This window comes from Myotis daubentonii, chromosome 13, assembly GCF_963259705.1.
Source record: "Myotis daubentonii chromosome 13, mMyoDau2.1, whole genome shotgun sequence".
Lineage (NCBI taxonomy): Eukaryota > Metazoa > Chordata > Mammalia > Chiroptera > Vespertilionidae > Myotis > Myotis daubentonii.
Genome location: NC_081852.1, coordinates 16,081,022 through 16,107,616, shown reverse-complemented (window position 1 = coordinate 16,107,616; position 26,595 = coordinate 16,081,022). Strand labels below are relative to the sequence as shown.

General features: G+C 55.1%; 1 protein-coding gene across 5 annotated transcripts in view; it reads right to left on the bottom strand.

Annotated features, from left to right (window-relative positions):
• The window catches only part of DLG5 (discs large MAGUK scaffold protein 5), a 108,478-nt gene that overhangs the window by 15,588 nt on the left and 66,295 nt on the right, over positions 1–26,595 (bottom strand). For 4 of the 5 annotated variants that reach the window (XM_059662251.1, XM_059662252.1, XM_059662253.1 and 1 more), the window contains 16 exons: positions 22,377–22,636; positions 20,915–21,227; positions 16,352–16,536; positions 15,500–15,625; positions 12,685–12,817; positions 12,120–12,247; positions 11,439–11,614; positions 11,001–11,104; positions 8,420–8,512; positions 5,992–7,011; positions 5,184–5,307; positions 4,749–4,893; positions 3,259–3,371; positions 2,593–2,682; positions 2,149–2,299; positions 69–231 (listed from right to left, as the gene is read on the bottom strand). In XM_059662251.1, coding sequence (XP_059518234.1) covers positions 69–231; positions 2,149–2,299; positions 2,593–2,682; positions 3,259–3,371; positions 4,749–4,893; positions 5,184–5,307; positions 5,992–7,011; positions 8,420–8,512; positions 11,001–11,104; positions 11,439–11,614; positions 12,120–12,247; positions 12,685–12,817; positions 15,500–15,625; positions 16,352–16,536; positions 20,915–21,227; positions 22,377–22,636 — 3,324 coding nt within the window. The remainder of the gene's footprint in view (positions 1–68; positions 232–2,148; positions 2,300–2,592; positions 2,683–3,258; positions 3,372–4,748; positions 4,894–5,183; positions 5,308–5,991; positions 7,012–8,419; positions 8,513–11,000; positions 11,105–11,438; positions 11,615–12,119; positions 12,248–12,684; positions 12,818–15,499; positions 15,626–16,351; positions 16,537–20,914; positions 21,228–22,376; positions 22,637–26,595) is intronic. The other variant, XM_059662255.1, reaches the window with a different exon arrangement.

Genomic DNA, 26,595 nt, shown 5'->3' with positions numbered 1-26,595 from the left:
GCGGGCGGTGAAGCGGCGGGTGGGGACGCGGGGGCACGGCTTCTCCAGGCAGGGAGGCTCCCGCTCACCTCAAGTAACTGGTCCCCATACTCAAGGCCAGCCTGGTGAGCGATGCTGCCCCCAGTCACCTTGGAGACGTAGACACCGCCCTTCTCTCCACTCACGATGGAGATGCCCAGGGGCTCCGAGCCCTTCTGCAGCTTGACATGGCGCGGCTCCTCCATGTAGGGCCTGGGAGAGAGACAAGAATTTGGGGACTGGGACCTAACGGAAGGGTTTGGGGAAGGCCTGAGGCGAGGCATGCACTCAGCTATGCAGACAGGGCCAGGGAGCGCCAGGCGCTCCTGCGTGGACACAGCCGGATGAGAACACGATGACCCACCTTTGTACGACAGCGATACACACCCCGCAACCTCATGCTGCACAAACACAACACCCCAGATGGTACGGACGCACCCAGACACAAAGACACAAAGAAGGGTCCGTCTGAACTATACTAGGAAATAGCAGCGTCCGCAGGAGGAAAGCACGGTTTTCATGTGAGATGAGTTCCCTTACAATGTGCCATGTACAAACGCCCCAGTGGGGTCTACTAGTAAAGATGCCTTCGGAGGAAAAGAAAGGCTTCTGAGGTGACATTCACCCCAGAAGAGGCACATAAAGCATCGGTTTCCTTATTTACCGGAACACAGGGTGATGTAAGATGACCATGGAAATTAAGCTACTGCAAACCCAGCCACTAAAAAGGGAGCGGGAGGCTCAGAGCAAGGCAGCGGCCATGCACTTGCTGGCCCAGGGGAGCTGACCACGTGCCCAGGGCCCTCGGGGCTCAGCGGGGCCTCTAGTCGGCCAACCTCAGACTCCTCAGGGAGGAGGACCTGGGCCTGGCAGCCACGGGCAGTCTCAGGAGGGATCTGTGCTGGTAACATCTGGAAGGTGCGAAAGGTTAGAGAGGAGAGGGATGCTCGGAGCAGGACACCCACAGACTCCTGGAACACAAGACAGAAAGACAGCCACTTGACTGCGCTTCACGCCGCCCCGAGCTCTTCCTTTCAGGACAAAGTCATGGCCAGAGGCCTAGGGAGGGCCAGTAGGAGAGCCATCCCTCAGGGCTGCCCTCCAGCATGTGGGTGAGGGTGGGTCCATGTGGGTCCATGTGGATCCATGTGGTGAAGGAAGGCGGGCAGAGGCCAGGCCCTGAACCACCCACCCCTGCCACCTGAGGTGCAGCAATCTCTCTTAGAGGCTGAGATAAAAATCCTTCCTGACTGGTCTCTCCTCCCCTCCCAGACTCACCTGCTCTGCAATGCCTTCCTCAACCCTCCGGCTCAGATGGTGAGTCCCAGGCCTGCACCCTCCATCACTTTGAGACTCAACACGTATTAGAGTGCCAGACAGTTTAGTTTTAAGAACCCTTAGTGATGCCCTAGCTGGTGTGACTCAGTGGACAGAGCATCAGCCTATGGACTGAAGGGTCCCGGGTTCCGTTCAGGTCAAGGGCATGTACCTCGGTGGTAGGCTCCTTCCCGGCCCAGGCCCTGGTCGGGGCTCATGCAGGAGGCAACCAATCAATGTGTTTCTCTCACATCAATATTTCTCTCTGTTTTTCCCTCTCTCCTCCATTCTCTCTAAAAATCAATGGAAAAATATCCTTGGGTGAGGATTAACCAAAAACTCTTAGTGAGCAACCACCCCAACACCCTCCTCATGCCCCAGCCGAGGAGGATGGCATCAAGGCCCAGGCCGGCCTGAGGATGTGGCAGAGTGAGTTTCTGGTCCAGGCATCCTCATTCCCCCCTAAATACCCTTTCCTCTGTCCCACCTCCAATCAACACATCGATCTCAATAAAGAGCAGGTAACTGAATCACAATAGCCATACAACAGACGCCATGAAGCCTAACAAATGATGCCAGGATTTACTGACATGGGACGATACCGAGGACATGCGTGGCTGAGAGGACAGGCTGCTGGACAACACGTCAGGGAATGCTAGCTGACCCACTCACGGTGGCCTCGGCCTAGGATCAACTCAGTCAGAACGCCGCCTCCCCCTGCTCCTGCCAGGCGCCTTCCCTCGGCAGCTCTGACCCATTTGGGGATGAGCTACCCATCACTGTGCCCGGCACGGACACCCAGGCCACGCTCACCTGTCCTTTCTCCGCTCCCCGAGGGCCACGGGGTTGACTGCAATTCTAGGCAACGTGGAGGCTGAGGTCTGGGACTGGCTACAAGAGGACAGGGTGTCGATGTTGAGGGGTGACTGCGGGGGTGTGCTGCATTCAGAATGCGACAATGAACCTGCCAAAAAAGGTGTGGGTAACACAGGGCTCCATCTTGCATCTCAGCTCTCCCGCAGCCAAGACCCAGAGGGAGATGTGATCCAGACACGTGGCCCCACGCCACGGCCACAGCTCGTGGCCTGGACTTCAGACGCTGGCTCCACGGGGCCTTCCCACCCTCACATCACCAGGCTGAGCTGGACTCGGTGTTTACAGACTGGCTGGACTGAGGAGGCAGTCACAGCCCGGCCCAGACACTCCACCGAGGGCACAGCCTGAACAGCAGGGGGGCGCGTGCTGGGAAGGCCTCACCTCTGTCGGAGCCCACAACAGACCGGGGGTATCTTGGCGTTGATGGGATTTTAATGCGCTCGGCCTTGAACTGCAAGTTGCTTGAAGACCCTGTGTTCCACAGGGGACAGAACTTTAGGCCTGAGAGTAAACACCACCCTCACCGCTCTGTGGCCATGACAAAATGCAAGGCAGGGCCCTGCCATTGATCCCCAAGGGGCCTAAATGGGGCTCAGGCCAGAAAAGCAGCTACCGAACACCCAGTATGTGAATGACTGTGCGGGCTCCGCCTGCTCCCAAAGAGAATCACACAAATCTCACTCCGCCTCGGAACAGGGGCAGCAACCAAGTGGGAGAGGCAGCTGTTCACCTGCTCTCAGAGCCTGGGCACCACCACAGGGCAAGTGCCAGCCTCCACTCTGGCTGCCTTCCCGAAAGTAAAGAGCACTACAGCCTCCCCCAGGATGACCGACAAGCTCGGGGCGGGAGCAGGGCTCCTGGGCCAAGGGGTCGCCAGGAACAACCGCATGGCCACTAGGAAAGCGAAGAGCACAACAAACAGCCCAGAGCCGCCCTGGGCCCCGGAGGGGAGGAGCCACGGAGAGGCCACCAGGAGGCGGGCACCAGGCCACAGGAGGAGATGAACAAGGCCGGACTGCCACTGTGACAAGGCAGTGGCGCAGTTACCCAGGCGGGCGCTGGAGGGCAGTGAGTTGGACCCGTGGGAGGCTCTCATCTCCGAGTAGTCGCTGCAGGCCCTGTGGCTCAGGTCCAGGCTCAGGCGTCCCTGGTGCTGGACACTGCGGGAGAACCAGACAGGTGAGGGGCCCAGACTGGACGCAGCCCCTGGGAGAAACACAAGTGACAGGCAGCAAGGCCTCCCTCCCTGGGCTGGCAGAAGGGAGGCCTGGAAGCCACTGGCTGTCAGCTGAGGACAGCAGCCTGCCCACAGCCATGCCAGCGGCACATCCATGAGGGCCCTGCGCGAGGGAGAAAGGACCACACAAATGGAGCAGGAGTGGCCCACCCACCTCAGCCTCAGCCTCAGCCTCAGCCGGGGTCGGGTTCTCTGGAGGAAGAGCTTCTATAGGAAAAAGGGGCTCTGAATCCCGAGGGGGCCGGGGCATGGGGGGAGGGCAGAGGGCCCTGGGGAGGGACCCGGGAGCTTCCCTCAGGAGAAGTGCCTGGGAGCCAGAGGGCAGAGAGCCCAGGCACCTTCCAGACAGGCCCAATGAGACTTTTAACAGTAAAATGAGACTCCATCTCTTCCTGCCTAAAACCCTCCAGTGGTCTCCCCTGCACTCCGAGTAAGACTCCAACTCTGTGTTATGGCCGCAGACCCTGAGGGTTGGTGCCCTGTGACCCGGGCTCACCTCCAACCCACTCTGCCTTTGTCTGGCTCCCCGACTCTGTCCCAAGAGCCCGTCACACTGCTGTCAGGTGCCCGAGCACAGCACCAACAGCCCTCCCTACCGGGGACTCGGCCCACGTCCTGTGCAGCTGGCCTACAGCAGCATCCTCCCCACCAGGCGGCCTCCCCACCATCCAATCTAACCCTCCACCGGCTTCCCACTCGGGCTAGCTCATCGCCTTGCTTACGGTTTTCAGAACTACTCAGCACCATGTGGTATCGCTCTGTTCGCGTTTTCCTATCTGCCTCCCACACGTGAACACGAAGGCCACGAGTAGAAGCTTGTCTATTTAGTTCTCCCTGCATCCCCCTGGAACTAGAACAGTCCATGGCATGCAATAGGTGCTCAATAAAAACTTGTCAAATAATTGAATGAATGAATGAATGAATGAATGAATGAATGAATAAAAGTGACCATTTTTTCAGGCTCAGTTTGCTCATCGATATAAAGCGGAGACATAATAGTCCTTAGCACCTAGGGTTGCTGTGGCAATTAAATGAGATGATGTTTACAAAGGTCTGAGCACAGTGCCTGACACGTGAGCAGCGAAGGATTGGCTACCATCACTATCATCTCTCCTGAAATATCTTTTCAAGCTCCACGTTGGTGAACCACTGTCCCTGGGGTCCCAGCGCTGCCGAAACCAGCCCCTTCCCAGCTGGGCAAGGGAACCTCTGCCCAGGAGCCTCTCTATGCCCCGGTGGCTTTATGTCCAGGTGGGCCTGGATGGTTGGGGTGCAAGGAGGTGCGGGAGCCTTCACATACCTGGGATGCACAACCTGGGGGCCGACCTCTCTGGGGACGGGTGGAGAGCTGCAAGGGCCAACCCTGTGGCTACGCACGGTGTAGATGGGGTTCCTCAGGATGGAGCTCACAGTGGTGCTCGGGGTCATGCTCCGGGGAACGGTGCCTAGAAACGGGCGGGGTGAGGACCGGCTCCCCAAGCACCCAGCCAGCCCACGGCTGTGCAAGCCTTTCTCTTTGCTGCTTCCTGTTTCCCAGGCCGCTATGGGGAGAAAGTACCCTGCAAGGCTAGGAAATGTCCCTGACACTGACTGACATCACCCAGACGGGGCAGCGCCTGCTAGCTCTGGGCTGAGGACACACCGCTGCCCCTTGAAATGACTCCATTGCCCCAGGCACTGGGCGGCCCTGGGCCCACAAAGCCCTCCTCCTCCAGGTCCTGCCAGGCTGACTCACCCACAGATGCCTTGCCGGGGTAGAGCGGGGGGTTGCTGTGCCGGCTGGAGTGCCCTGGCGAGTAAGGGGACCACTCCGGGAGCTCTGGGGAGACTTCTCCGCTGGCTGAGACCCACTTCTGCTCCTGCAGAACCAGAGGCAAGAGGGAGTGGCTGGAAACAGGGAGTCACATGGGTGTCTACAAGCAACTGTCCCTTGCACACTAGCTCCTCCCACTTGGACACGAAGTCGGTCAGGAGGTGTCCCTGCTCATTCAAGTTGCCTTCTACACCTGGAGGGGAAGAACTTCCTCCAAAAATGCTCCGGAGGAAAACCACAGAGGAAGGTTCTGTTCTTTCCAATCAACGGGCTGTGAGTGTGCAGAGGTGGGCCGTGCATCAGAGCTGCGTGAGGCTCTGTCTGCAGAGCAGCACGGATCTGTTCTGCTCATAGCAGCTCTACCTTCCGGAAATGCTGCACCCCCGCCATGCCCAGCCAGCCTGTCCTGCTGCCAGGTAAGAGTCTCTGTGTAACCTTCCCTCCCTGAAGCCCTCAAGGCAGGTCCATGTCACCTGGTTTTGTTGTAGTTTCAAAAGCTTCTTGCTGAATAAGCAAATTTAATGCTACCCCCCAGAATGTGTTTCTCTCTTGGTGTCATATCCCCAGGAACGTGCACATCTAGGTGACTCTGCAAAGGAAGGCTGATCCCACTGGCATCCACCTGCCTCCCTCAGGTAGATGCTCAGGGCCAAGGAGCCAGGGCCAAGCACAAGGCTGGCGACGGCCAGCTACCCCTGCCGCCCCCACCCTCAGCCCAGGCTGGCCCTACCTCCAGGAACTGAGCAGGGATCACCACTGGCGCGAGCTTCGGCCGGAAGCTGGGTGCAGACTTTGGCCGGCGACGCTTCTGTCCCTGCTCGTCCACCTTCTGGGAGGTGAGGTCCTCATCACAGGACTTCTTGGCGGGCAGGTAGGAGGAGTCCCCGTCCGCTTCAGGGTAGTAGCTGGAAGCAATGCGGACCCTGCCCTTGCGAGGGGGCGACGCGTGCATGGGTTCCCCAGGGTCCACGTCGCGGGGCAGGGCACTTGGGGGGCTGGTGGACGGGGAGCTGCCCACCAGAGTGGCCTCGGATTCGGAGCTGGTTTCTAGCCTGTGCTGGAACTTAATGGAGTCACTCCTCCGGGGAGGTTTTGGGGGCGTCAGAGGCCCCACCCTCTTGGAGGGCTGGGGGGAATGAGCGGGCCCAGGGCCGGGGAGCAAGTAGTCTATTTTGGGGGGCGTCTGGGGGCGTTTGAAAGTGTTAGGGTCGAAGATGGACTTTCTTTGCTTTGGCTTCTTGTAAACAGAGAGCTTCTCGGGTGCTGCCGCGGAGCTGAGCCCGGCCTTGGGCCAGGTCCCGCCGCTGTGGGGGCCCTCGGGCTCGGCCTTGTCCAGGGGAGCCTCCGTCGCCCCGCAGGAACCAGCCTCAGTCTCGAAGGGCAGCAGTGGCCGCCGGGCACACATGTCCCCCAGCCCGCAGCCACGCTCCCCAGAGGCATCCGAGCGAAAGGAGCTCAGGCTGCGCTCGGAGGCGCTGGGACACGTGTGGGGGGCGGCTGGGAAGGGCCCCCCGGGGAACGGCTTGTGCAGGAAGGAGCTGCCACCGCCTGGGGGGCCCGGCTCCTTCCTGTCCTCCGGGCTGTCTGTGCAGAAGATGTCCGTCTGCGTGGAGTTGTTGTGCTGCACCAGGTTCCGCTTATTCTGAGCCTGGACCTCTGCGCCGTGGGCTCGGAAACTCAGCATCTTATCAGAGTCCTTGATGTTTTCAAAGATGTTCTGGCCACTCCATGAAGAGCTCTGAGGGAACACCTACGTAGGAACCATGGAGGAGTGAGGAAGAGAGAAGAAGACCACAGAACCTGGCGCTGCCACTGAAACTGCCCCTGCAGGTAGAGCAACGGCCAGAAATGGGCCACACACCCCAGAAAGCAGGCACGCACGCACACACACACACACACACGCACACATGCATCACACACACACATGCATCGCACACACACGCACGCACACACACACGCATCCTCTCCCTGACCGGGGCTTTCTCACAGCCCTGCTCACTGGGACCCACAGGAGAGTCGTGCGTGCTCTTGACTTTGAGCACTTTCTGAAATCACCTGTATAATGCCCCACATACTCTGTAATATTATTAAGTAAAAGGAAGATTCATTATTAACAATACATGTCTTTTAGTATTCACGTAATGGACTATCACTCAGCAATAAAAGAGATGAGCTATCAAGCCGCGAAAAGAAATGTAGGAAACTTAAATGCACATCATTAAGTGGAAGCAGCCAACCTGGGAAGGCCACATTCCAACGAGAAGACATTCTAGAAAAGGCAGAACGATGGAGACGGTGACAAGATCAATGGTCTCCAGGGACAGGGCGAGAGAGAAAGGGATGGCGGTGCGCCCGGAGGAGCTTCGCTCGTCACGGCGAAGCCACGCTGTGTGACCCTGCAGTGGGGGACACGTGTCCTCGCACATCTGTCCAAACCCACAGAATGTACGACACCGAGAGCAAGTCCTCACATAAACCATGGACTTCAGTTAATACTAATGTGCTAACATCGTGGCAAATGAACCCACTAATGCATGATGTTACTAACAGGGGAAGCAGAGGGGGAACATGAGAATTCTCTACACTAGTGCACCTTTCCTGTAAACCTCAAACTACTCCTCAAAAAGTCTGTTATTTTAAAATAAGTTTGTAAAACTTTGCTTAATGAAGTAGATGGGCCTATTTTTCCAACTTTCTATTAATCAGTATTTTCAATTATGTAGAAGAGTTGATAGAAAAGTACAATGAATACTCATAAATCCACCATTTAGATTCAACAGTATTTTTTAAAACTGTCTATATCTGTCAATATTGCAGAACATCTGAAAGTTACAATCTTCATCCCTAACAACTTTATCACGTACTTTCCAAAACTAAGGTCATTCTCCTAGGTGACCCCAATACTGTCACTGTACCCACGAAAATCTACAATTCCTTAGGATCAACTAATTATTCAATCCAGATTCAAATGCACCCCACCACCCCCAAAACGCCCTTCAGAGCTTCTTTTAACTTTTGTTTTTAAACCAGATTCTGGTCGGGGCTCATGCGCTCCCTGCACGTCATAAATCAATACCCCCTTTCCAGCGACACAGAGCAGTGGAGCTGGGACTTGGCGAGAGCAGGGAACGAGCAGGGGCGGCGGGCGGGACCCTTACCTTCAGGAGGGAGAGGGTCAGGGAGTCCTGGCAGCTACGCAGCAGAGACTCACACTCATTCAGAGACTTGTTGTCCAGTGCGATGCCATTGATCTAGGGCCAAACAGAGAGCCTGTCAGGCCCGCCGCCAGGACCCGTGCTCTGCCCGCCTGCCAGCCAGGCTGGACAGCGGGCTGGTTCTGTAAGGTCCCCAAGTCGGAAGCTGGCGGAGGAGACAGCCCCGCCCCTACGGCCTGAGGAATCCAGGGAAGGGGCTTCCGTGGCACGTGGACCACACAGCCTTGAGCTCACTCTACAAGAAGATGTGTGTCTGACTCGGACCAGGACACCAAGGTGACAGGGACAGCCAGCTCTGCTTCCTGCTGTGTCAGGTTGGACCCGATTCGGAACTCCTTCGTGCACAAATTGGAAGATAGACACATGAGTCCCCCAGGGGCGGGAGGAGACTGAAAAACGCAGCCAGGGTGTGGAAGGCCTTTGTAAACTAGAAAGTGCCACGTGAGATGAAGTATCGTCATTGTTCACAGAGAAACACCACCACCGCTTCTGCTTGAACTCGTCCACATCCCTCTCGGATGTGCTCCAATCTTAGAAAAAGTGCATATGCAATAGGCGAACAGTCAGACCAGGCTGCACCCGCACCAGGAACATGACACCCAGCAGCGGGAAGGAACACAGCCCCGTGCAGGCAGAACAACCAACCACACACTGTACCATTCTACTCATCTACCATTCTCGAGGTGACAGAAGTACAGAGATGGAGAACAAACTAGTAGTCAGGGTTTCTGAATGGGGGAGCAGGGTGTGGGTGTCACTATAGAGGGTAACAGGTAACATGAGGGAGATTGTGGTGATGGAACAGTTCTGTCTTGATTATTTTTGGTTACCTAAACATGATAAAACGACTGTACCAATATCAACTACCTGGTTTTAATATTACAGTTATATAAGATATAACCACTAGGGAAACTGGGTAAAGGGTATATAGGAACCTCCCTCTACTACTTTTTAAATATTAGTTATGAAATATTATAACTGAATCATAAGTATGCATGTAATTATTTCAAGGTCAAAAGCTTAAAAAATATACACAGAGGGATTCTTTTAGAGTGGTGGATTAATTGGGTTGTTTTTTCTTTACAAATTTTCCTTATCTTGAAATTTTTCACAATGGCCATGTTGCTTTTAACATCTGGAGCCCCCAAATCTGAAAAACACCGGCAAAGGTGTGAGGCGAGGAGCTCCCATGCACACTGCAGCTGGAGTGAAAGGCCAGGGCTTGAGGGGGCACAGGGGAGGGTCGTCTCAAATGTTAAATGCTTATCTGACCCAGCAGTTTCCCGCCCCAGGAATAACCCCCGTGGCACACTCTCGGGGGCCCCGTGGAAGGAAGGATGCAGCAGGTGCCACGCAGCACAACTTGTAAAGGCAAAGATGCCCCGAGTTTCCGCTGGGGGCGCAGCGAACAGCCTGTGGCTGCTGCCGCTAAGGAACTCGCAGTTACTGCGAGGACCGAGGACCGAGGACCCAGGACCCAGGACCCAGACACAGCGAGGAAGCAGCGCAGGGCACGCGTCACAAACAAAACAAGGCTAGCAGTCGGTCTGTGATGATCCCGTCTGTGTGTGTGTTTAAGCGGGAGATGCCCATGGTGTGAACATTTCTGGAAGAAAACACAGTGAGTTGTTAACCATGGTTGCCACCGGCTGGGAACTGGTCAGTGGGGCGTCCAGAACTGGAGGAGTTCCTGCCGCTGTGCCGGTCGCAGGACTGGATGGGGGGGGGAGGGTGCAGACGCGTACGCCTTCACTTTTAAAGAGTTACTGACAAAGACTAAGCGTGCTGCCCTATGACTCAGCCCCTCACGCACTGCGGGTGTGGTCACCAGGGGTCTGCTGAGTCTCCCCACAGTGGCTGCTGCACAGGTGACGGCCATGCAGGGCTGTTTCAATGGCAGAAACTGAGAACAACTCCTATGCCCACCAGTTGGGGGATAATGTAAACTACAGATGGTCAAACAGCTGACCACCACGAGGTGGACAAGAACAGTAAGGACCGACTTGGAAAGCTATCCACAATGGATATCTGTGTGAGCACTTGTGGCCTGGCAGGGAGCACATCCCAAAAGGGGTAGAGATGCCTCCAGCAGCAAGATTACAGGGAGAGGGGGCCACCACTTTACACACGATGGTATTGCTTGAATATCTTACTGCAAAAGAGTCTTACTTTGGTAATAAAGAAAGAAATTTTAGAAGAAATGGATAAAATATTAAATAAAAAAGATTTCTAAAAACTTATTTTTTTAAATTGGCCCCACTATGCATTCATATACAAGGTTGTAGAGAAATACAGTGAAAATGTGAACAAAGGTTATCTATTCCTTCCTAAACCTTTTCTGTACTTCTGAATTTTCTACAGTAAATAGAAACATACTATCAGAAGGAAAAAAATCACATTTAAATATTCACATTTAAAGAAAAGGGCAAATATAAAAACTGTGTTTGTTACGTCTTGTTCACACCCCCCCAAATTTGAATCTAACTGTCCATACGCACAGCGGACGGCCATCCTGGAGACTCACCGCCACAATCCTGTCCCCCACGGCAAGAGACCCCTCTTTGGCGGCGGGGCTTCCGGGCACCACGGCGGCAGCATACACTCCGTTCTCCAGACTGATGCCGCTGTCTGTGGACCACAGGGCGGACACAGGTGCCCCCAGTTAACCCCGCCAGGTCGCATGGCCCCTGGTTGTCCCGCCTCATCTTTGGGAGACGCTCTTACAAAGCGCCTGTCCATCCCAGCGCCCACCCAGGCCAGGCCACCCAGGCGCTCAGTCACGTGGGCTCTGGGGAGGGACTCAGACAAGCAGGACCCAGGACCCAGAGGCCCCACGTGGGGGGAACACATGGGCTGCATTCAAGCAGCATCAGCACCTCAGCCCTGGGCAGGAAGTGCGCCCGAAAACACAAGGAGGGGACCCCTGCCACCTGAAGCATCTGCCCACGTCAGGGGCCGCTACCTTTCTGTCCGCTCAGGTTGATGTGCAGGGGCGTGACCACCTTCCCGCCCAGGGACTTCCTCCGCCGCACGACCATGTTGATGGCCCCCTCCCCGTTGAGGAGCGCCTTGAGGGCCTGCTTCTTGTCCTTGTTGATGAGGTCCACGTCGTTGATCCTCAGCAGCCAGTCATTGACCCTGCAGAGGACAGCCCGCTCAGCACCCACGCAGGCCTTGGGACCAGTGAGCCACTCAACTGTTCCCATCCGGGGAGCAGAATGCCAGAAAGCAGGTCCTTCCAGGATGGCCAAACGGTTAAGCTCACAGGTGCTGGAGCCAGACTGCCGGGGGTCAAGTCCTGGCTCCACCACCTACCAGATGAGTGACCTAATCCCTCGGGGCTTCAGTGTCTCCATCTGTAAAATGGGGTGGCACCTACCTCACGGGATTGTAAGGATTAACGAATTATTTAAAGTACTTAAACCAGCAATGAGCACACAGAAAGCACTATTTTCTCATCATTGGTATTTCATGTAATGAGCATGCAATGCACATCATACACTCTCATACACGGCCTGAGCCCTTTTCTACCCAGAAACGCAACCGGGATGCATTCATTTAACTGCCGCCTGGCCTCCGGGGCCTTTCACTGAGCCAGGGGGGGCCCACCCTCCCTCAGAACCTGGGCTTCCTCAACTCTTACCGTAAGCGGCCGTCTGCAATGCTTCCTTTGTCCACCTTAGTGACAAATATGCCGCAGTCCCCGGGCAAACAAGGCTCATTCACACCTTCCGCCATATCGAACCCCAGTGCCTTCAAGTCAATGTCCTCCTGTCGAAACAGCAGCCGCCGCCGCACGCTTTACGAAGCAGTGATGAGAACACGTGGCTGTAAACCCCAAGCCACTCACTCGACTGTGGGACTGTCCCTTCGCCATGATTGACGGGGCACTTGGGCCCCAAGCAGCAGCCTCTGAGCTGCTACCACCTGCCCCTCTCGGCCACTCAGATACACGTCGCCACCAGCATCACCCCTGGGGGCCCGGCTCCTCCCGCTCTGTTCCGTGTGCCGTGTCAGCATCCGCCAGGCGACTCAGGAAACAATCTGCTATAACCCAGCAGGAGCAAGTGCAGGGAAAGGATGCATTTGCGCCCCGGGAGGAAAAACTGAGCCTCCACACTAGCCTTGGTGACCCTGGGACACTGGGAGAGGGCATCCAAAGTCTTCATGTCAGGAGAACGGGCAGAAAAGACACGAAGGAAGCTCACCGTCTCCCTTTCAAACTCTACAACTTCCGTTTCCCACTCCATGGAATCTGTGTCGATGGCTGAGTCGTGGGAACTGTGGGCCATCAGCTGCCGGAATCGGGCCTCCTTTTCCAGCTGGGATTCCATCTGCTCCCTGTGAAGAGAGGGAGCCATGGCCATGGCACGGCCCTGTGAGAGGCGAAACATCCCACCCAAGTCACAGCCTGGAAACCAGGGGGACCACTCAAAGCCAATGGGCTTTCATCTTGTCCTTCACGCCAGCTGCCCAACAAATCCGCAGTGCCGGGCTCAGGCTGCTTGGATTTCAGTGAGTTTTTATACTTATTTTTAAGACTCAGAAATTCTTCTCACTTTTTTTTTTTTTTAATTTAGGATAAATTCCAATAAATGGAGTTTTATTTTTTTCTTCTTCTTCTCATATTTATCTAGAAGTTTCATGCAGTTCTATGAAAATGCCAACAAGGCAAGACCACCACATTCAGACAAGACCACTCTAAAGTTTATAGGGAAAGGCAAAAAAGTAGAACAGCTACACTAATTTAGAAAATGAAGAATTAGGTGGGAGAAACACTCTACTCGAATGTAAGACTTTTTCTACAGCTACAGACTCGAGGCTGGGGGGAACCGCCAGGAAGAGAGACACACAGATCAATGAAACAGAAGGAAGGATCCAGAAACAGCCCCCCCAAGTACAAAAGGTGCAGACGTAAGGGAACAGAGGAAGGGTAGTCTTCAGCTAATGATGGAGCCGCTGAACATCATGGAAAAAAAAAAGAATCTCAACCTGAACACCATACTTTACTTAAAAATTAACTCAAAATGCATCACAGATTTATAGGTAAAAAATAAATTATAGCCTGGCTGGTGTGGCTCAGTGGTTGAGTACTGACCTATGAACCAGGAGGCCACAGCTTGATTCCTGGTCAGGGCACATGCCCAGGTTGTGGGCTCAATCCCCACTAGGGGGCGTGCAGGAGGCAGATGATCAATGATTCTCTCTCATCACTGATGTTTCTATCTCCCTCTCCCTCTCCCTTCCTCTCTGAAATCAATTGTGTGTGTGTGTATATGTGTGTGTGTGTGTGTGTGTATATACATACACACATACACACACACACACATATATATTTAAATAAACTGTAAAACTTTTAGATGGACAATACAAGAGAAAAATCTTCAGGATCTAGGCCTAGGTTAAGGGTTCTTAGACATAACATAATGCATTGAAATAAAAAAAATCAATAAACTGGACTTGATCAAAATAAAAACTTAAGCTCTCAGAAAGACCCTGTTAAGAGGGAAAAAAAGGAGTCAGAAACCTTGTCCTATCACTTGCATGTACTGTCCTTCTTCCTAAAACCTGGGCCCAGACCACCTTCCCAGTTCACTAGCCCTGTCCTGGGGCTCCTGGCTGACGCTGGACTGACTTTGTTTCCTGCTGCCCCCCCCGCCCCCGCCCCCCCAAACAGCTCCAGGATCACACCTTGGCTGGGCTGTGCTCTCATTGGCCAGCTCTAGATGCCACTCAGCCTCCCTGGGCCCCGCCCCAGCCCAGCCCACCCCTGCACAGCCTGAAGCTGGGCACTGAATCTGACTGCACCCCTCTCCTCCCTCCCTCTGGGCCCCTCCGCTGCTCTGCAGGCTGGAGGCTTCCTGTGCAGCAGCGCGGCCTCCATCCCCAGCATCCCGGTGAGCACTCAGTGGAAAGAGGTGCAGATACAAATGTGCGGAACAAGCAGAGGAAGCTGATTTCTTCAGAGGGCCCCGCAACCTGGCGCCATGAGAATGGAAACCTCCCCCTGCACTGGAGCCCCAGGGGGTCTAGGCTGCACCTTCATTTGATCCCATCACTGGCTAGATCCAATGTGGGTCCCTTGGAGAGACTGTGGCTTTGCAACCTCTGAGGTTTTCCTTAGAGCACTCAAGCCCAGAGGCTCCAGGCTTCCATCTAATAATGAAGTGCTCGTCTCACGTTAGATGTCACTGAGGGGGAAGGGGAAGCTGCACTCCCTTCAGGGCACAGCTCAGTGGGCAGGGCTGGCACACTCCCACTCCCCTGCCTCTCGCCTCCATCACTGGAAGCTCCTGGCACAGACAGAGCCGCTCCTCAACCAGAATCTGGTCGTCGGCTGCAGTGATGGCTCCTGGGCTCTGCAATTTCTCTCTTTAACCTTTGATATTTGTATTTTCAATCTCCTGCTTAGAGTCACCAAGGCTTACACGACACCCTGGGAGCTCTGCTGTCATGGAGGGGGGTTGTCTTACATTCCAAACAGCCTCTTCCAGATGGGTCTCTGAGTAACACAGCAGGACAGACTGGGAGTGGTGGTCACAACCGCCTGCGAGCACCACAACCGTCGTCACGTTGTTCCTTTAGTACGTGTCTCTCTGACGGGCCTGTGTGCTGTGAGCCCCACAGGGCAGGGACCTGGCCGGCCTGCTCAGCCGTCTCCCCTGTGCCTCCCACAGGCCTGACCCAGGGCAGGTTCAGCTGATGAAAGAGGGAGGGAGGGAGGGAAGGAATGGACAACGCATGCTCGCCTGAGCCCAGATGGACTGCCTTGGAGCAGGCCCTTCCTTCGTATACGCCTTTGCACACAGTGCACATCTCCATGTGCTCACCAACAGGCCACATCTCGGTTGGTCTAAGAATTTCTAATTAACTCTGCACGTGGAGGCAGCATTTGGACCCATTCTACAGATTGACAGAATAAGGCAGAGAGAAGGAACAGATGGCCAGGCCCTGCCCTGAGAGGAGGGTGGGCACTTCGCTCCCAGGTACACGCAGCCCGGGCAGGCGCCCACCCCAGCATACTTGAGCTCCTTGAGCTCCCGGCTGACGTCATTCTTCTGTTTGCGAGTGTCGTCCAGGTTGCGCAGGGCCTCCGCCAGCTCGGTCACTGCCCTGTCGCGCTCCCGCCTCAGGTTGTCGCAAAGCGTCCTGGCAGAGGGCACAGGGCAGGGTCACCATGAGGGGTAAGGGGCGCAGCACTCACGGCCTCCTCTGACTCCAAGTGCAAGACCTGCTCCAGTCACACCATGTCCCTCCTGCCTCCACACCACACCTTTGCTTATGATGGTCGCTCAGGCCGCGAAGCCCGTCGTCCCCTGTGGGGAAAGCCCACTCGTGCTTGCATTCTCGCTAGAATTCCATGCTTTCTGGGGAAACTCCCCGCCTGCTCCCCCTGCCCAGTGACACCTCACGGCCCTGGAATTCCGTTCACGCACCCTCCTTCCCCTCTGCCCTGGCTGGCAGAGCTGCCCGTGGCCCCCACAGGCAGCACACCACCTGGGAGCCTTGGAGCTGTCTCCCAGGATCTCCTTGCTCAAGGAATCTCAGATCCTGGCACACAGTAGGTGCCCCATTAATACTTCCTGGGAGAACGCAGCTCTGACTGTCAGTGTCATCAGCAGCCCCCTGAGAAACCAGGCTGGCCTCGGGCCGCTCCACAGGGTCTCAGTGCCCACGGGACCTGGGTGAAGTGCAATCGACGCACAGACGTGTGGAATTCTAATGCTCTGAGGCAAGTGGGGCATCGCCCAGGGAGAGGAGGGAAGAAGCCAGACACTCTCACCTTACCCGGACCCGTAGCAAATGACTGCGGCCCTCCCCACAGACCCCGTGTGCCACGGAAGACCCGAGCCCACGCCGCGCAGGGCGCCGTACCGGATACTGTCCCGCTCGGCCACGATCTTGTCCCGCTCCTGGAAGGCCCAGTCCCGCCGGCACTTGGCCACGTCTGCCTCTTGGAGGGCCTCCTTCAGCTCCTGGCACAGAGCCTTGCACTGCTTTCGCAGGGTCTCGGCCTCCTTGTTGGCTCTCCCGGCGTCGATTGCCACTGTGTCTTTGATCTGGTGGGGCGAGGGCCAGCAGAGGAGGAGGTTACTGGCCTTCTGGCTCGGAAGTACCATCCGCCTGACAGGAGCTGGGGCTGGGCTGAACTCTCTGGAGCCAGACGGAGGGGAACACTGGGGTCCCAGCCACAGCCCACCCCTCCACCCCCCTGCTGCGTCCCTGCCTCCCAGTGTCCTTGCGCCCCACAGCCATGCTCAGACCCCTAGTGACGTTAGTCTAAGTCCAAACTCTCACAACGCCACACAGTGCCTGGACTAGAATCCCTGTCTCTCTCAGCCAAGGTCTCAGTGGCCCAGGCGGACCGTCTCCCCTGGAGGGCTCGCTCCAGGCTCCACCCTGCCACTTACGTGGCCTGTAGCTCACAGGGAGCCACCACGTCACTCTAAAGTGCCCCTGTGAGCCCTGCCCGCGTGGCTCAGTGGTTGAGTATCAACCTATGAACCAAGAGGTCACAGTTCGATTCCTGATCAGGGCACATGCCCGGGTTGTGGGCTCCATCCCCAGTGGGGGCGTGCAGGAGGCGGCCGATCAATGATTCACTCTCATCATTGATGTTTCTCTCTCCCTTCCTCCCTAAAATAAATAAATAAATAAATAAATTTTTTTTAAATAAAAATAAAAAATACAGTGCTCCTGTGACAACACATAATGAAGTAAGGCCCAAGTGCAGTGAAGGTAGAGGTCCTGGTCAGGATCACGTCCGACTGGCAGCAGCACTGGTTCTGTTCTCTGGTTTTCGTACTCCAGCATCCTGGGTGACTTTCCAGTCCGAACAGGCAGCAGTGTTTTGGCGGTGAAGCCTGTGTGTCTCAGTTCGATTTAAAAGCTGAAATCTGAAGCATTTGCATCCTGACACCTCCCCGGAGCATGACATGCTCCGTTAAAATTCAAATCCAACCCTTAGAAGCGCTCATCTGGAAAGCTCCCCCTGTGCCCCACGGGGAGACGATAAAGCCAGTGTCTACTCCTCCTCTGGCTCACAGGCTCCCTGAAGGAGAGGAACCGACCTGCATCTCCGCCTCCGAGCGACAGGCGTGCGGAAGACAAGCACACCCAGGCTCCCCCGGCCCCACGCAGACAGCAGCACGCCTCCGCTGAAACGCGCCGCGACCGCACAGGTTCAGCCAAGAGGCAAGGATGAGGGAGACAGAGGGAAACGTGTGCAGTCGGCTTCTAACTCCCCCTCATCTCTCACGTCCAGCGTCAGGGGGCGCTGGGGGGTGGGGGGATCTGCACAAAAATAACCCCTTAACTCGAGAGAGAGGGGCAGTGCCACGCTGCTGAGACACACTTCCCGGGACCAAGTCAGCCAAACGACCTCAGTTTTCATTTTTCCCACTTTCATGCAGTGCCGAGTATTTGTTTAGTTTGATATATTTATCAAACCAACTATTTTTATTAATTCTAGCATGAATTTATTGTAGTAAGTCTTAGGTTTAATAATGTTTTCTTTCTTTTTTTAATATGTTTCTTTATTATTTCAGAGAGAAAGGAAGGAGAGAGAGAAACATCAATGATGAGAGAGAGAATCATTGTTCGGCTGCCTCCTGCTTGCCCCGCACTGGGGATCGAGCCCACAACCCAGGCATGTGCCCTTGGCTGGAATCGAACCCGGGACCCTTCTGTCCGCAGGCTGACGCTGAGCCAAGCCGGCTAAGGCTGATAACGTTTTCTTAAATTTATATTTTACTCAATGTTTTACATTAACATAGTTTTCTATTGGAAACGTGTTAACATGTGGTTTCAATGAAAGGTCTTTCCTTTTGGCCTCGGATAAGCATCTCGAGCTGAAGGCTGGAGGTGGAGACAGAGAGACCAATGCCAAGGGATCAGGCAGCGCCCCCCCCCCTCCCCCGTCTCAAACACCTCCAAAACACTGTTTCCTCCTGAGAAACACCGGAAGCACAACACTGGGTTTTATTGAGAGGGGAGAGGAGGAATAAGGTCTCTTTAAAAGGGCAACAGAACTGAAGCTGAGGTCCCTTGTCTGAGCCCCTGATTACACCAATGAGGACCCTCAGGGTCCAGAAAGTGACTGCTCCCCGAGGTCCACCTGGGGGAGCTGGGCCCACACCCCAGGTCTCCAAGATATTTGCCCCTGGGCTTCTTCCTCCACACCACGCAGGCCTCCCTCTGCAAAAGCACCACCCGTGATCTCCTCTGGCCCCCGGGGTGGCCTTGGGGCAACAGGCTAAGGAGGGGATGGGCTGGCTTTCACAGGACACTCACCCCCCAGACCTAAGGCCAAGGAGAAAGGCCTAAGGGCAGAGCCCACACGGGCGGTCCCGTCAGGCCCCGCGGAGATTAAGAGCCTCCCACCCACACATAAGAGCCAAATGGCCCACGCGGGGGAGTGGGGACGTGGTCCTGGCGCAGCCACACAAAGCAGAGGAGGACTGAGCGTGTCAGCTCTGGAGCCTGCCCCGGTGGCAGTGGGGGTGGGGGCTCTCCTGCCTGCTGGCTGGATCGGTGCCTAGAAAAGATTCCTGCCTCAGCTGACAGGCAGACTTGACACCCAGCCAATGCCCCCTGCGAAGCCGGAGCCGGCTCCCGGCTGGAGGGCACGCCTGAGTGCGGCAGTGGGGGCCGGGCTGCCACCAGATGCTAGCACTCGGAAGCCGGCGGTTCTTCCTACTTCGCGGTGCTTTCCACATTCCTAAAAGGGCATGGTTAACCTCCTAGCTTCAAAATCCCCTCCACAGGGGCCGGGTCCTCTCCCGGGCTCATCTCTTCTGTGCCTGATACATCGGCCTTGACTTTCTAGTGTAGGAACCGACTGGCTCAGTCATTTTCAAAGATTTCCTCTTCACCTTTTTTTTCCCCCTTATTTGATAACAACATTTCCCTAACCATTAAGTTCTCAAAGGCCGGAGTGTGAAAACCATGAGTTGATACTTTTTCTAGGACAATTACCATGTTCTAATACATTCTGTTTGCTTATTAGAAATTCCTGCATCAGGGTCTTTTAAAAAAATTCATCAAAGTAAACTCTCCTTTTCACAACGGCTTTCACCTTGACGGTCTGGAAAAGTCTCACTCCCTGGATATGATATTGCCATTAGTTGGCCCATTTTTGCCTACAGAGCACTTTCCCAGGGTTCCTGACAGAGTAGCTAACAATCATCTTAATAACAAAGATTCAAATCATTCCTACTTTGTGCGGGCACTAATCTAAGTCCGTTTTCAATAATAAATCATGTGATCGCCACAGCCACGTGAGGTAGATGCTATCCATTATCATGTCCATTTTGCAGAGGAGAAACTGAGGCCCTGAAATATATGAGGTCACATGACTGAGAAGGCCCACTCCAAGCACAGGGCCTGTGCCCCTGGCATCCATGGCCCCCCGCACTACCTGGGCATCAGGAGATGTCACTGTCCACAGAGGGCCTCACAGGGCCCTGGCCACTCCTCAGGCATCAGCCCGGCCTCGTGCTGGTCCAGGGGCTCCAGCTCCCACAACCCAATGCCCGCCATGCCCTGCCAATGCGCCCAACCTTTAACAACCTACACAGAAGAGTAGGACGGAGAGGCATTTCAATGGGGAAAAGTCTGCTACGGTCAAGTTCAGCAGGTCTAAACAGCCGCACACTGACCGACAGGATGGGAAGGGAATCTCAAATCAGGGAGCCGGCAGGACACATCTGCACTTGGGGTGAGGGGTGTCAGCGATGAGGCCGAGGGGCCAGGAGGAAGGAGGAGAAGGGTCCACACTGACCCATCCCTCAGGAGCCAGGCTAAGTGGCCTGACTCTAATGCTAGTGAGTCCCAGGCCCCCGACCCCAGAGGCCTGTCCACCAGGAAGCAAGGCTGTAGAAGGGCCTCTGGCACAGCCTCGCAGACCACCTTCCCAGCAGGAGCCGCTGCCCCTAAAGAGCGACCCCTCAGATACTGGGAGGAAGAGCCCTGAGGGTACTCTTCTGACTCACTAGACAAAGGTGCCTATGGCTTTGGGAAGTTGGCCTTGGGAACTTTCTCCTGAATGAGCAAGTCTTTGGGATATCTGCTGACTTTCAGCACAAGACTGACCAACAGTGACTTAGCCAAGCGTCTGAGTGTGAGAGTGTCTGTGCATGGAGCACACGCGTGTCTGGGCGTGTCACCTGACTTTCTTCCTACACTGTGAGCCGTGCAGGCTGAGACCACAGCTGGACCTCCCCTTGCATCCCTGTGGCACAGATCAGAGCGGGCACTGAGCGCAGCGAGCGCAGCCATCTCCTGCAGCGCCCACGACCCAGCCAGCACGCAGGCCTCAGCGGAGAGGCTCTGCACTCCGACTGGGGAGCAGGCTGCTCGCTGGACACCATGTGTGCGGCAGCCCTCCCTCCCTCGCCGCTCTGCCAGAGTCTGGGAGGCCAGTGCCCGGCCCCCTACCTGCCGCAGGACCGCCATCTCCTCGCTGGCCGCCTTCTTCTCCGACGTGCTGCTTTTGAGCTTGGACTCGGCCAGCTCCACTTCGGTCTGCAGCTTGTCCAGCTCGGAGATGACCTGGTCGCGCTCGCTCATGATGAGCTTGTACTCGCTGTACACGGCGTCCCGCTCCTCCTTGTACTTCTCCGACTCCTTGGCGGTCTTCGCCTGCGCGGTCCTCAGCTCCGTCAGCTCCGACTGCAGCAGCTCCATCTCCCAGTGCAGGTCCTTGTTCTGGGCCGTGGCCTTGTTCAGCTCATGGTGGATCGCCTCGAACCTGGGGAGAAAGGCAGCCAGGACAGGGGGGGTGGGGGGTGGAGACCTGCCCGGTTAGCTCTGCTGTGCTGGACAGTCAAGCATGAAGTTTCAAGTGAGGTCACCCTCCGCACCCCCAGGAGGGAAGTCACGCAGCGCCAGTGCCCGGGACCGGGGATTTTTCTCAGCCTTTACAAATATCAACAGTTAAACTGAGGACTTCATGCCCCTGCTCTACTAGAAACGGCAGCAGATGTCTGCCACGGTCCAGCTCCATGATTATTTTTTTAATGCTGGAATCACAGCATATGAGAGATAGGTGGCCTCATCAGTCATTTAATCCACCTCACTTTACAAATACAGAAAATAAGGAGATGTAGTGGCTGGCCCAAAGGCACCAGGCTAGTATGAGAGCACAGCTCAGCCCTTCCAAGCCAGGAGGTACCTTCCACGCAGGCAACCCTGCAAGTTAAGAGCCTGCGGATCCAGAGTAGCATTTCCGAAAGTGTGTTCCTTAGAACACCCATCCTGCATGGCGCTCCATTAAAAAGAAAAAAGAAAAAAGTATGTTCTTGGATGACTTATGTTCGGGAAACACTGCATTCTGTCCAGTGCTCAGTACCCGCGTGAACGCTCTGAGCAGTCCCGCGTTGCAGACACCTGAGTCTGTGTGCAACCTGGCAATTCCAAAACCTTTTCATATCCAGAGAACACTTTTCCTAAGAAAGCGGTGAGCGCTCCAGGGAGCTGGGACTCCGCAGAAATGTACTTCACAGAATACTGAGACCAGGGCTCACTTCCCTATGGATTAGATACCATAAAAAAAAAAAAAAAGAAGGACATTCTGGAAGAAATGATGCCTAGGAAACCAACTTTGCAATTTGGTGGGTAAGTGACTGACAGAAGGGAGAGGCTTGTGGGAGCCCTAGGAAACGGGACGGTCAGAACACCCCGAAGTTGTTCAAGAGAGGAAGAACTTCTCCCCGGACACACAGAGTGTCAAGAAAACATTTCCTGGAAATGAGCACTTTTTGCTTGAAAAAGCACAACGGCTGTGCTGCTTTCACTCTCGGGAAGCCTCTGGGAGCCTCACAGATAACCACACGCCCCCAGAGGACAGTGCCCCCGAGCACAGAAGGTGCCGTTCTCCGCCCTCGGGGCCGCCTCCTACCTCCGCAGGGAGAGGGCGCACTGGTGCTGCAGCTGGATGGCCGTGTCCCTCTGCTGGGTCAGCATGTCCGTCTGCTTCAGCAGGCGCTGGTTCTCCTCCTCCAGCTGCTCCAGGCGGCTCAGGTCCGAGTTGTGGATGGCAACCTTTTCGCTGTACCTCTTCCGCAGGGCGTCGTAGTCCTTCTTGACCACCTCCAGCTTGTCCATGGCCGTGTCGTACAGCTTGCTGAGGATTTCCGATGACCCGTTGTGCTTCAACACCTGGGGCCAGAGAGTCACACTCATCACGGGGCTGGGGGCAGGAGGAAGGGCAGGCTGATAGGAGGAAGATTGCAGACTGCAATGCGGGACTTCGCAGAGCCTTCACTCTGGTACTGAGCACTCTCACCTCCCGGCGCTGGGGGTAGAACTGCTGACCAGGGAGGAGGCCCCAGGCGTCTCAGGTGACTCCACGGCCCTGCAGTCACACTGGGTGACTCATTCGTTCCTACGCATTTGGTAAATGGTGTGCTGAAGGGAGCTACCGGGCAGGCCTAACTTCTCTCCTTAGAAAGGCTGCTTGCAGGTCCACCCGTGGCTGGTGCAGGGAACCTGGGTGGCAGAGTTCCCTACACTGATACAGAACTTCCCCCAAGTGACAAGGGGGACTCCCCGTGCCTGGAGCAGGTGAACAGTGTGGCTTAGGCTGAGCACCTGCTTTCTCTGGGAGTCTGAAGTCTCGGCACAGGCGAGGCAGCGGTGCCTCCGGGGCCAGCCCCCAGGAAAACCCTGGGCCGGGAGCGGCTCGGCGCTTCCCTAACACCACCCACCCGCGCTGCCCCGACTCGGCGCCGGGGCCCTGAGCACGTCCTGGGACCTGCACTGCTTTCCTCTGGACTTCGCCCCACGCACCTCTGTCTTTGCTGAGTTTGTGTTGTGTCCTTCCACTGAAATAAACATTAGCCGTGAGTAGGATTATATGCTGAGTCCTCCTAGACCAGGGGTGGGCAAACTTTTTGACTCGAGGGCCACAATGGGTTCTTAAACTGGACCGGAGGGCCGGAACAAAAGCATGGATGGAGTGTTTGTGTGAACTAATATAAATTCAAAGTAAACATCATTACATAAAAGGGTACGGTGTGTTTTTTTTTAGTTTTATTCATTTCAAACGGGCCGGATCCGGCGCGGACTGTAGTTTGCCCACGGCTATCCTAGACCCATGGTCGGCAAACCACGGCTCGTGAGCCACATGCGGCTCTTTGGCCCCTTGAGTGTGGCTCTTCCACAAAATACCACATGGGGATGCGCACGTACAGTGCGACTGAAACTTCGTGGCCCATGCGCAGAAGTCGGTATTTTGTGGAAGAGCCGATATTTTGTGGAAGAGCCACACTCAAGGGGCCAAAGAGCCGCATGTGGCTCGCGAGCCGCGGTTTGCCGAGCCATAGTTTGCCAACCACTGTCCTAGACAATCACCAAACCTGGGGACCACCAGGTCTGAGAACCCCCAACACCAGCACCTGACATGTTCTAGAATCTAGATGCTGGTGATGCCAGACACGACACATACAACTGCGGCTTGTGTCCCTCAAATCCTGAAGGAGGATATAAATGCATAGGTGGACAGACAGAGGTAAGTAGGCAGATAGAAAGGAAGAGAGACCAAATAAAGTAACTTCCTGGCATAATAAGAGCCATCAAGAAAATAACGAATAAAGTAGGCTGATGAGCAGGAGAGGCTTTGGGAGCAGGTGTGAGAGAGGCGAAGGCCTGAGGAGGTCAATCTAAGAAGGTGATGCAAACGAAGAGCAGCAGCCCAGAGCTCGCCTGGCAGAGGGGTGAGCAGCACAAGGGCCCTGCGGCAGGAACGCACAGCATGTTCTAGGCACAAAGAGAAGGGCAGGACAGAGCGAGGGCAGAGCGAGGGGAGCCAGTGCACAGGGAGCAGTGGGTTCAAAGGGATCCTGACGGCTGCACGGCTTCAAGGCTCACAGCCAAAACGATGTCTTGAGGGAGAGGGGAGCCCTGGGAAGTTTTAAGCAAGAGAGCAATCACAGGTCCGCTGGGGGCACTGCTCTAGAGAAGCAAACAAGAAGATGACTCAGGAGGCCGTCAGGGGCCTGCAGGCCGCTGAGGTCAGGGGAGCTGCTAGCACTGGCACGTCACTCCACCTCCCGGCTTTCGGTTTCCTTACTCCTCAAATGACAGGTCTGAACCAGAAAAGCCTGCTTAACCGTGCCGGCTCCAACAGTCCAGGCCTCGCCTGGTCCCTCCGCGTGGACCCCGGGTGATCAGAGCTCGGCGGCCGGAGGACCAGAACCTGGAGCTCCCGCACTCAGGCACCAGGGCCTCCTCTTACTGCGCTCCGCCTCACGCGCCTCACAGTGGTGCGTTTTCTTACAAACTGAAGGCAGCACCCCTGCGGGCAGAGACACGGCTCCCAGTACTGCGGTGATGGGGAACAGGACCTGCGATAGCTGATATCTCCGAGCTACCCTGGGCAGGGTCAGCCTCCATGAATACGATTCGCATGAAATGCCCAGGAAGGGTTCATGAGCGACCAGCACCACCCGAGGCAGGAACTGGAGCGTGTCCCTGGGACACTAAGCATTAGCTCTGGGACTGCAGACTCGGCAGAGGAGGGGAACCTCAGGGAGCAGCTCATGCGGGGCTTTTAGTCTTTTTCCTTTTTTAAAGAGGGAGGGAGGGAGGGAGGGAGGGAGGGAGGGAGGGAGGGAGGGAGGGAGGGAGGGAGGGAATCTTACGAAGACACCAAAATACAAAACTCCTCAGTAAGAGGTTCCCTGCCAGGTAAAATCTCCGCCGCTCTGCACAGGTGGCTTGCTGCTGCAGAAGGACCCACACAAGAAACAGCCGGAAAACCACTCCACCCGCTAAAGCCCTTTCTTAAAACAACCAATGAGTCTCTTCCACACACACAGAAAGGCACAGCTAATAAAGGAACAAAGTTCTAAGTACCCACCACTTAGCTCTAATCTCAACATCTCGTCGTCTGTGTCAAATTGATTTTCAAATACATTACTGGTGTTGCCAAAGCCCCCAGTACACCCTGCTCATCCCATTGCCCTCTCCTCCCCCCACAAGGAATCGCTCCCCTAAACTCGCTGCCGACCATCTCCACGCGGGCACAGTGTTATCTGTGCTTCTCTAAGGGCATCGTGTGCCCTTCCTTTACTTAACGTTGCCCCTGAGATTGAGTGGAGTGACGCAGGCAGCATCTCACCGTATGAAACCAGTCTCCCTTTTCTGTCTGATGAACATTTACATTGTCTCATTCATTTTTTTTTGGGGGGGGGGGGTTCTGTGGGGTTTTGGGCTGCTATGAATGATACTGCCTGAACACTGTTGCACCCGTCTGCTCTCCCACACCTGAGGGGTCTCCCTTTAGCAGCAGAGCGGCCCCGATACCATGTCGTGACATGGACTTTTTCACACCTTCTGGACAGTATCACACTGTCTACCAACGTAGGATCTACCAGCTGTGGGCAAAGTTCTGAGCGTCACCGTCCTCAACACACCCTCGCCAAGATGTCATACTTTTAGTTTTTCTTTTCGTTCTTAATTGTGATAAACTACACATAAAACTGTCTTAACCATTTTCCACATTTTTAAGGGCACATGTCAGTAGTGTTATGTATAGTCACATTGTTGTGCAACCAGTTTCCAGAACTTTTCATCTTGCAAAACTGAAACTCCAGGCCCATGAAACAACTCCCCTCCTCCCCTCCCCACAGCCGGGAAACCACCACTCCCCTCTCCGTTTCTATGAACCTGACTACTACAGGCACACCTCACATCAACGGAATCATGCACTATCCGTCTTTCTGGGACTGGCTGATTCCATTCAGCATAATGTCCCCAGGGCTCATCCGTGCTCAAGTATGTGACAGGATTCCCTTCCTCTGGAAAGACAATATTCCACTGCATGTGTGTAGTGAGTGCATTTTGTTTTTCATTCATCGACAAGGACTCCTGGGCTGCTTCCACCTCTTGGCTACTGTGAAGCAGTCAGATGCTTTGAAGTATTGCCAATCTCATGGGCACACAAAAAAGATTTTTTTTTTTTTAACTTGCATTCTGATGGCTAAAAAGACAGCGCAGCCTCCTTATGTTTATTGACTATACACATTTTCTCTACCTCTCTTCTTCTTCTTTTTTTTTTTTTTTGGTAGAATTTATTTTTCAATTCCAGGTACTGATTCTTTCCTAGTTATATTTAT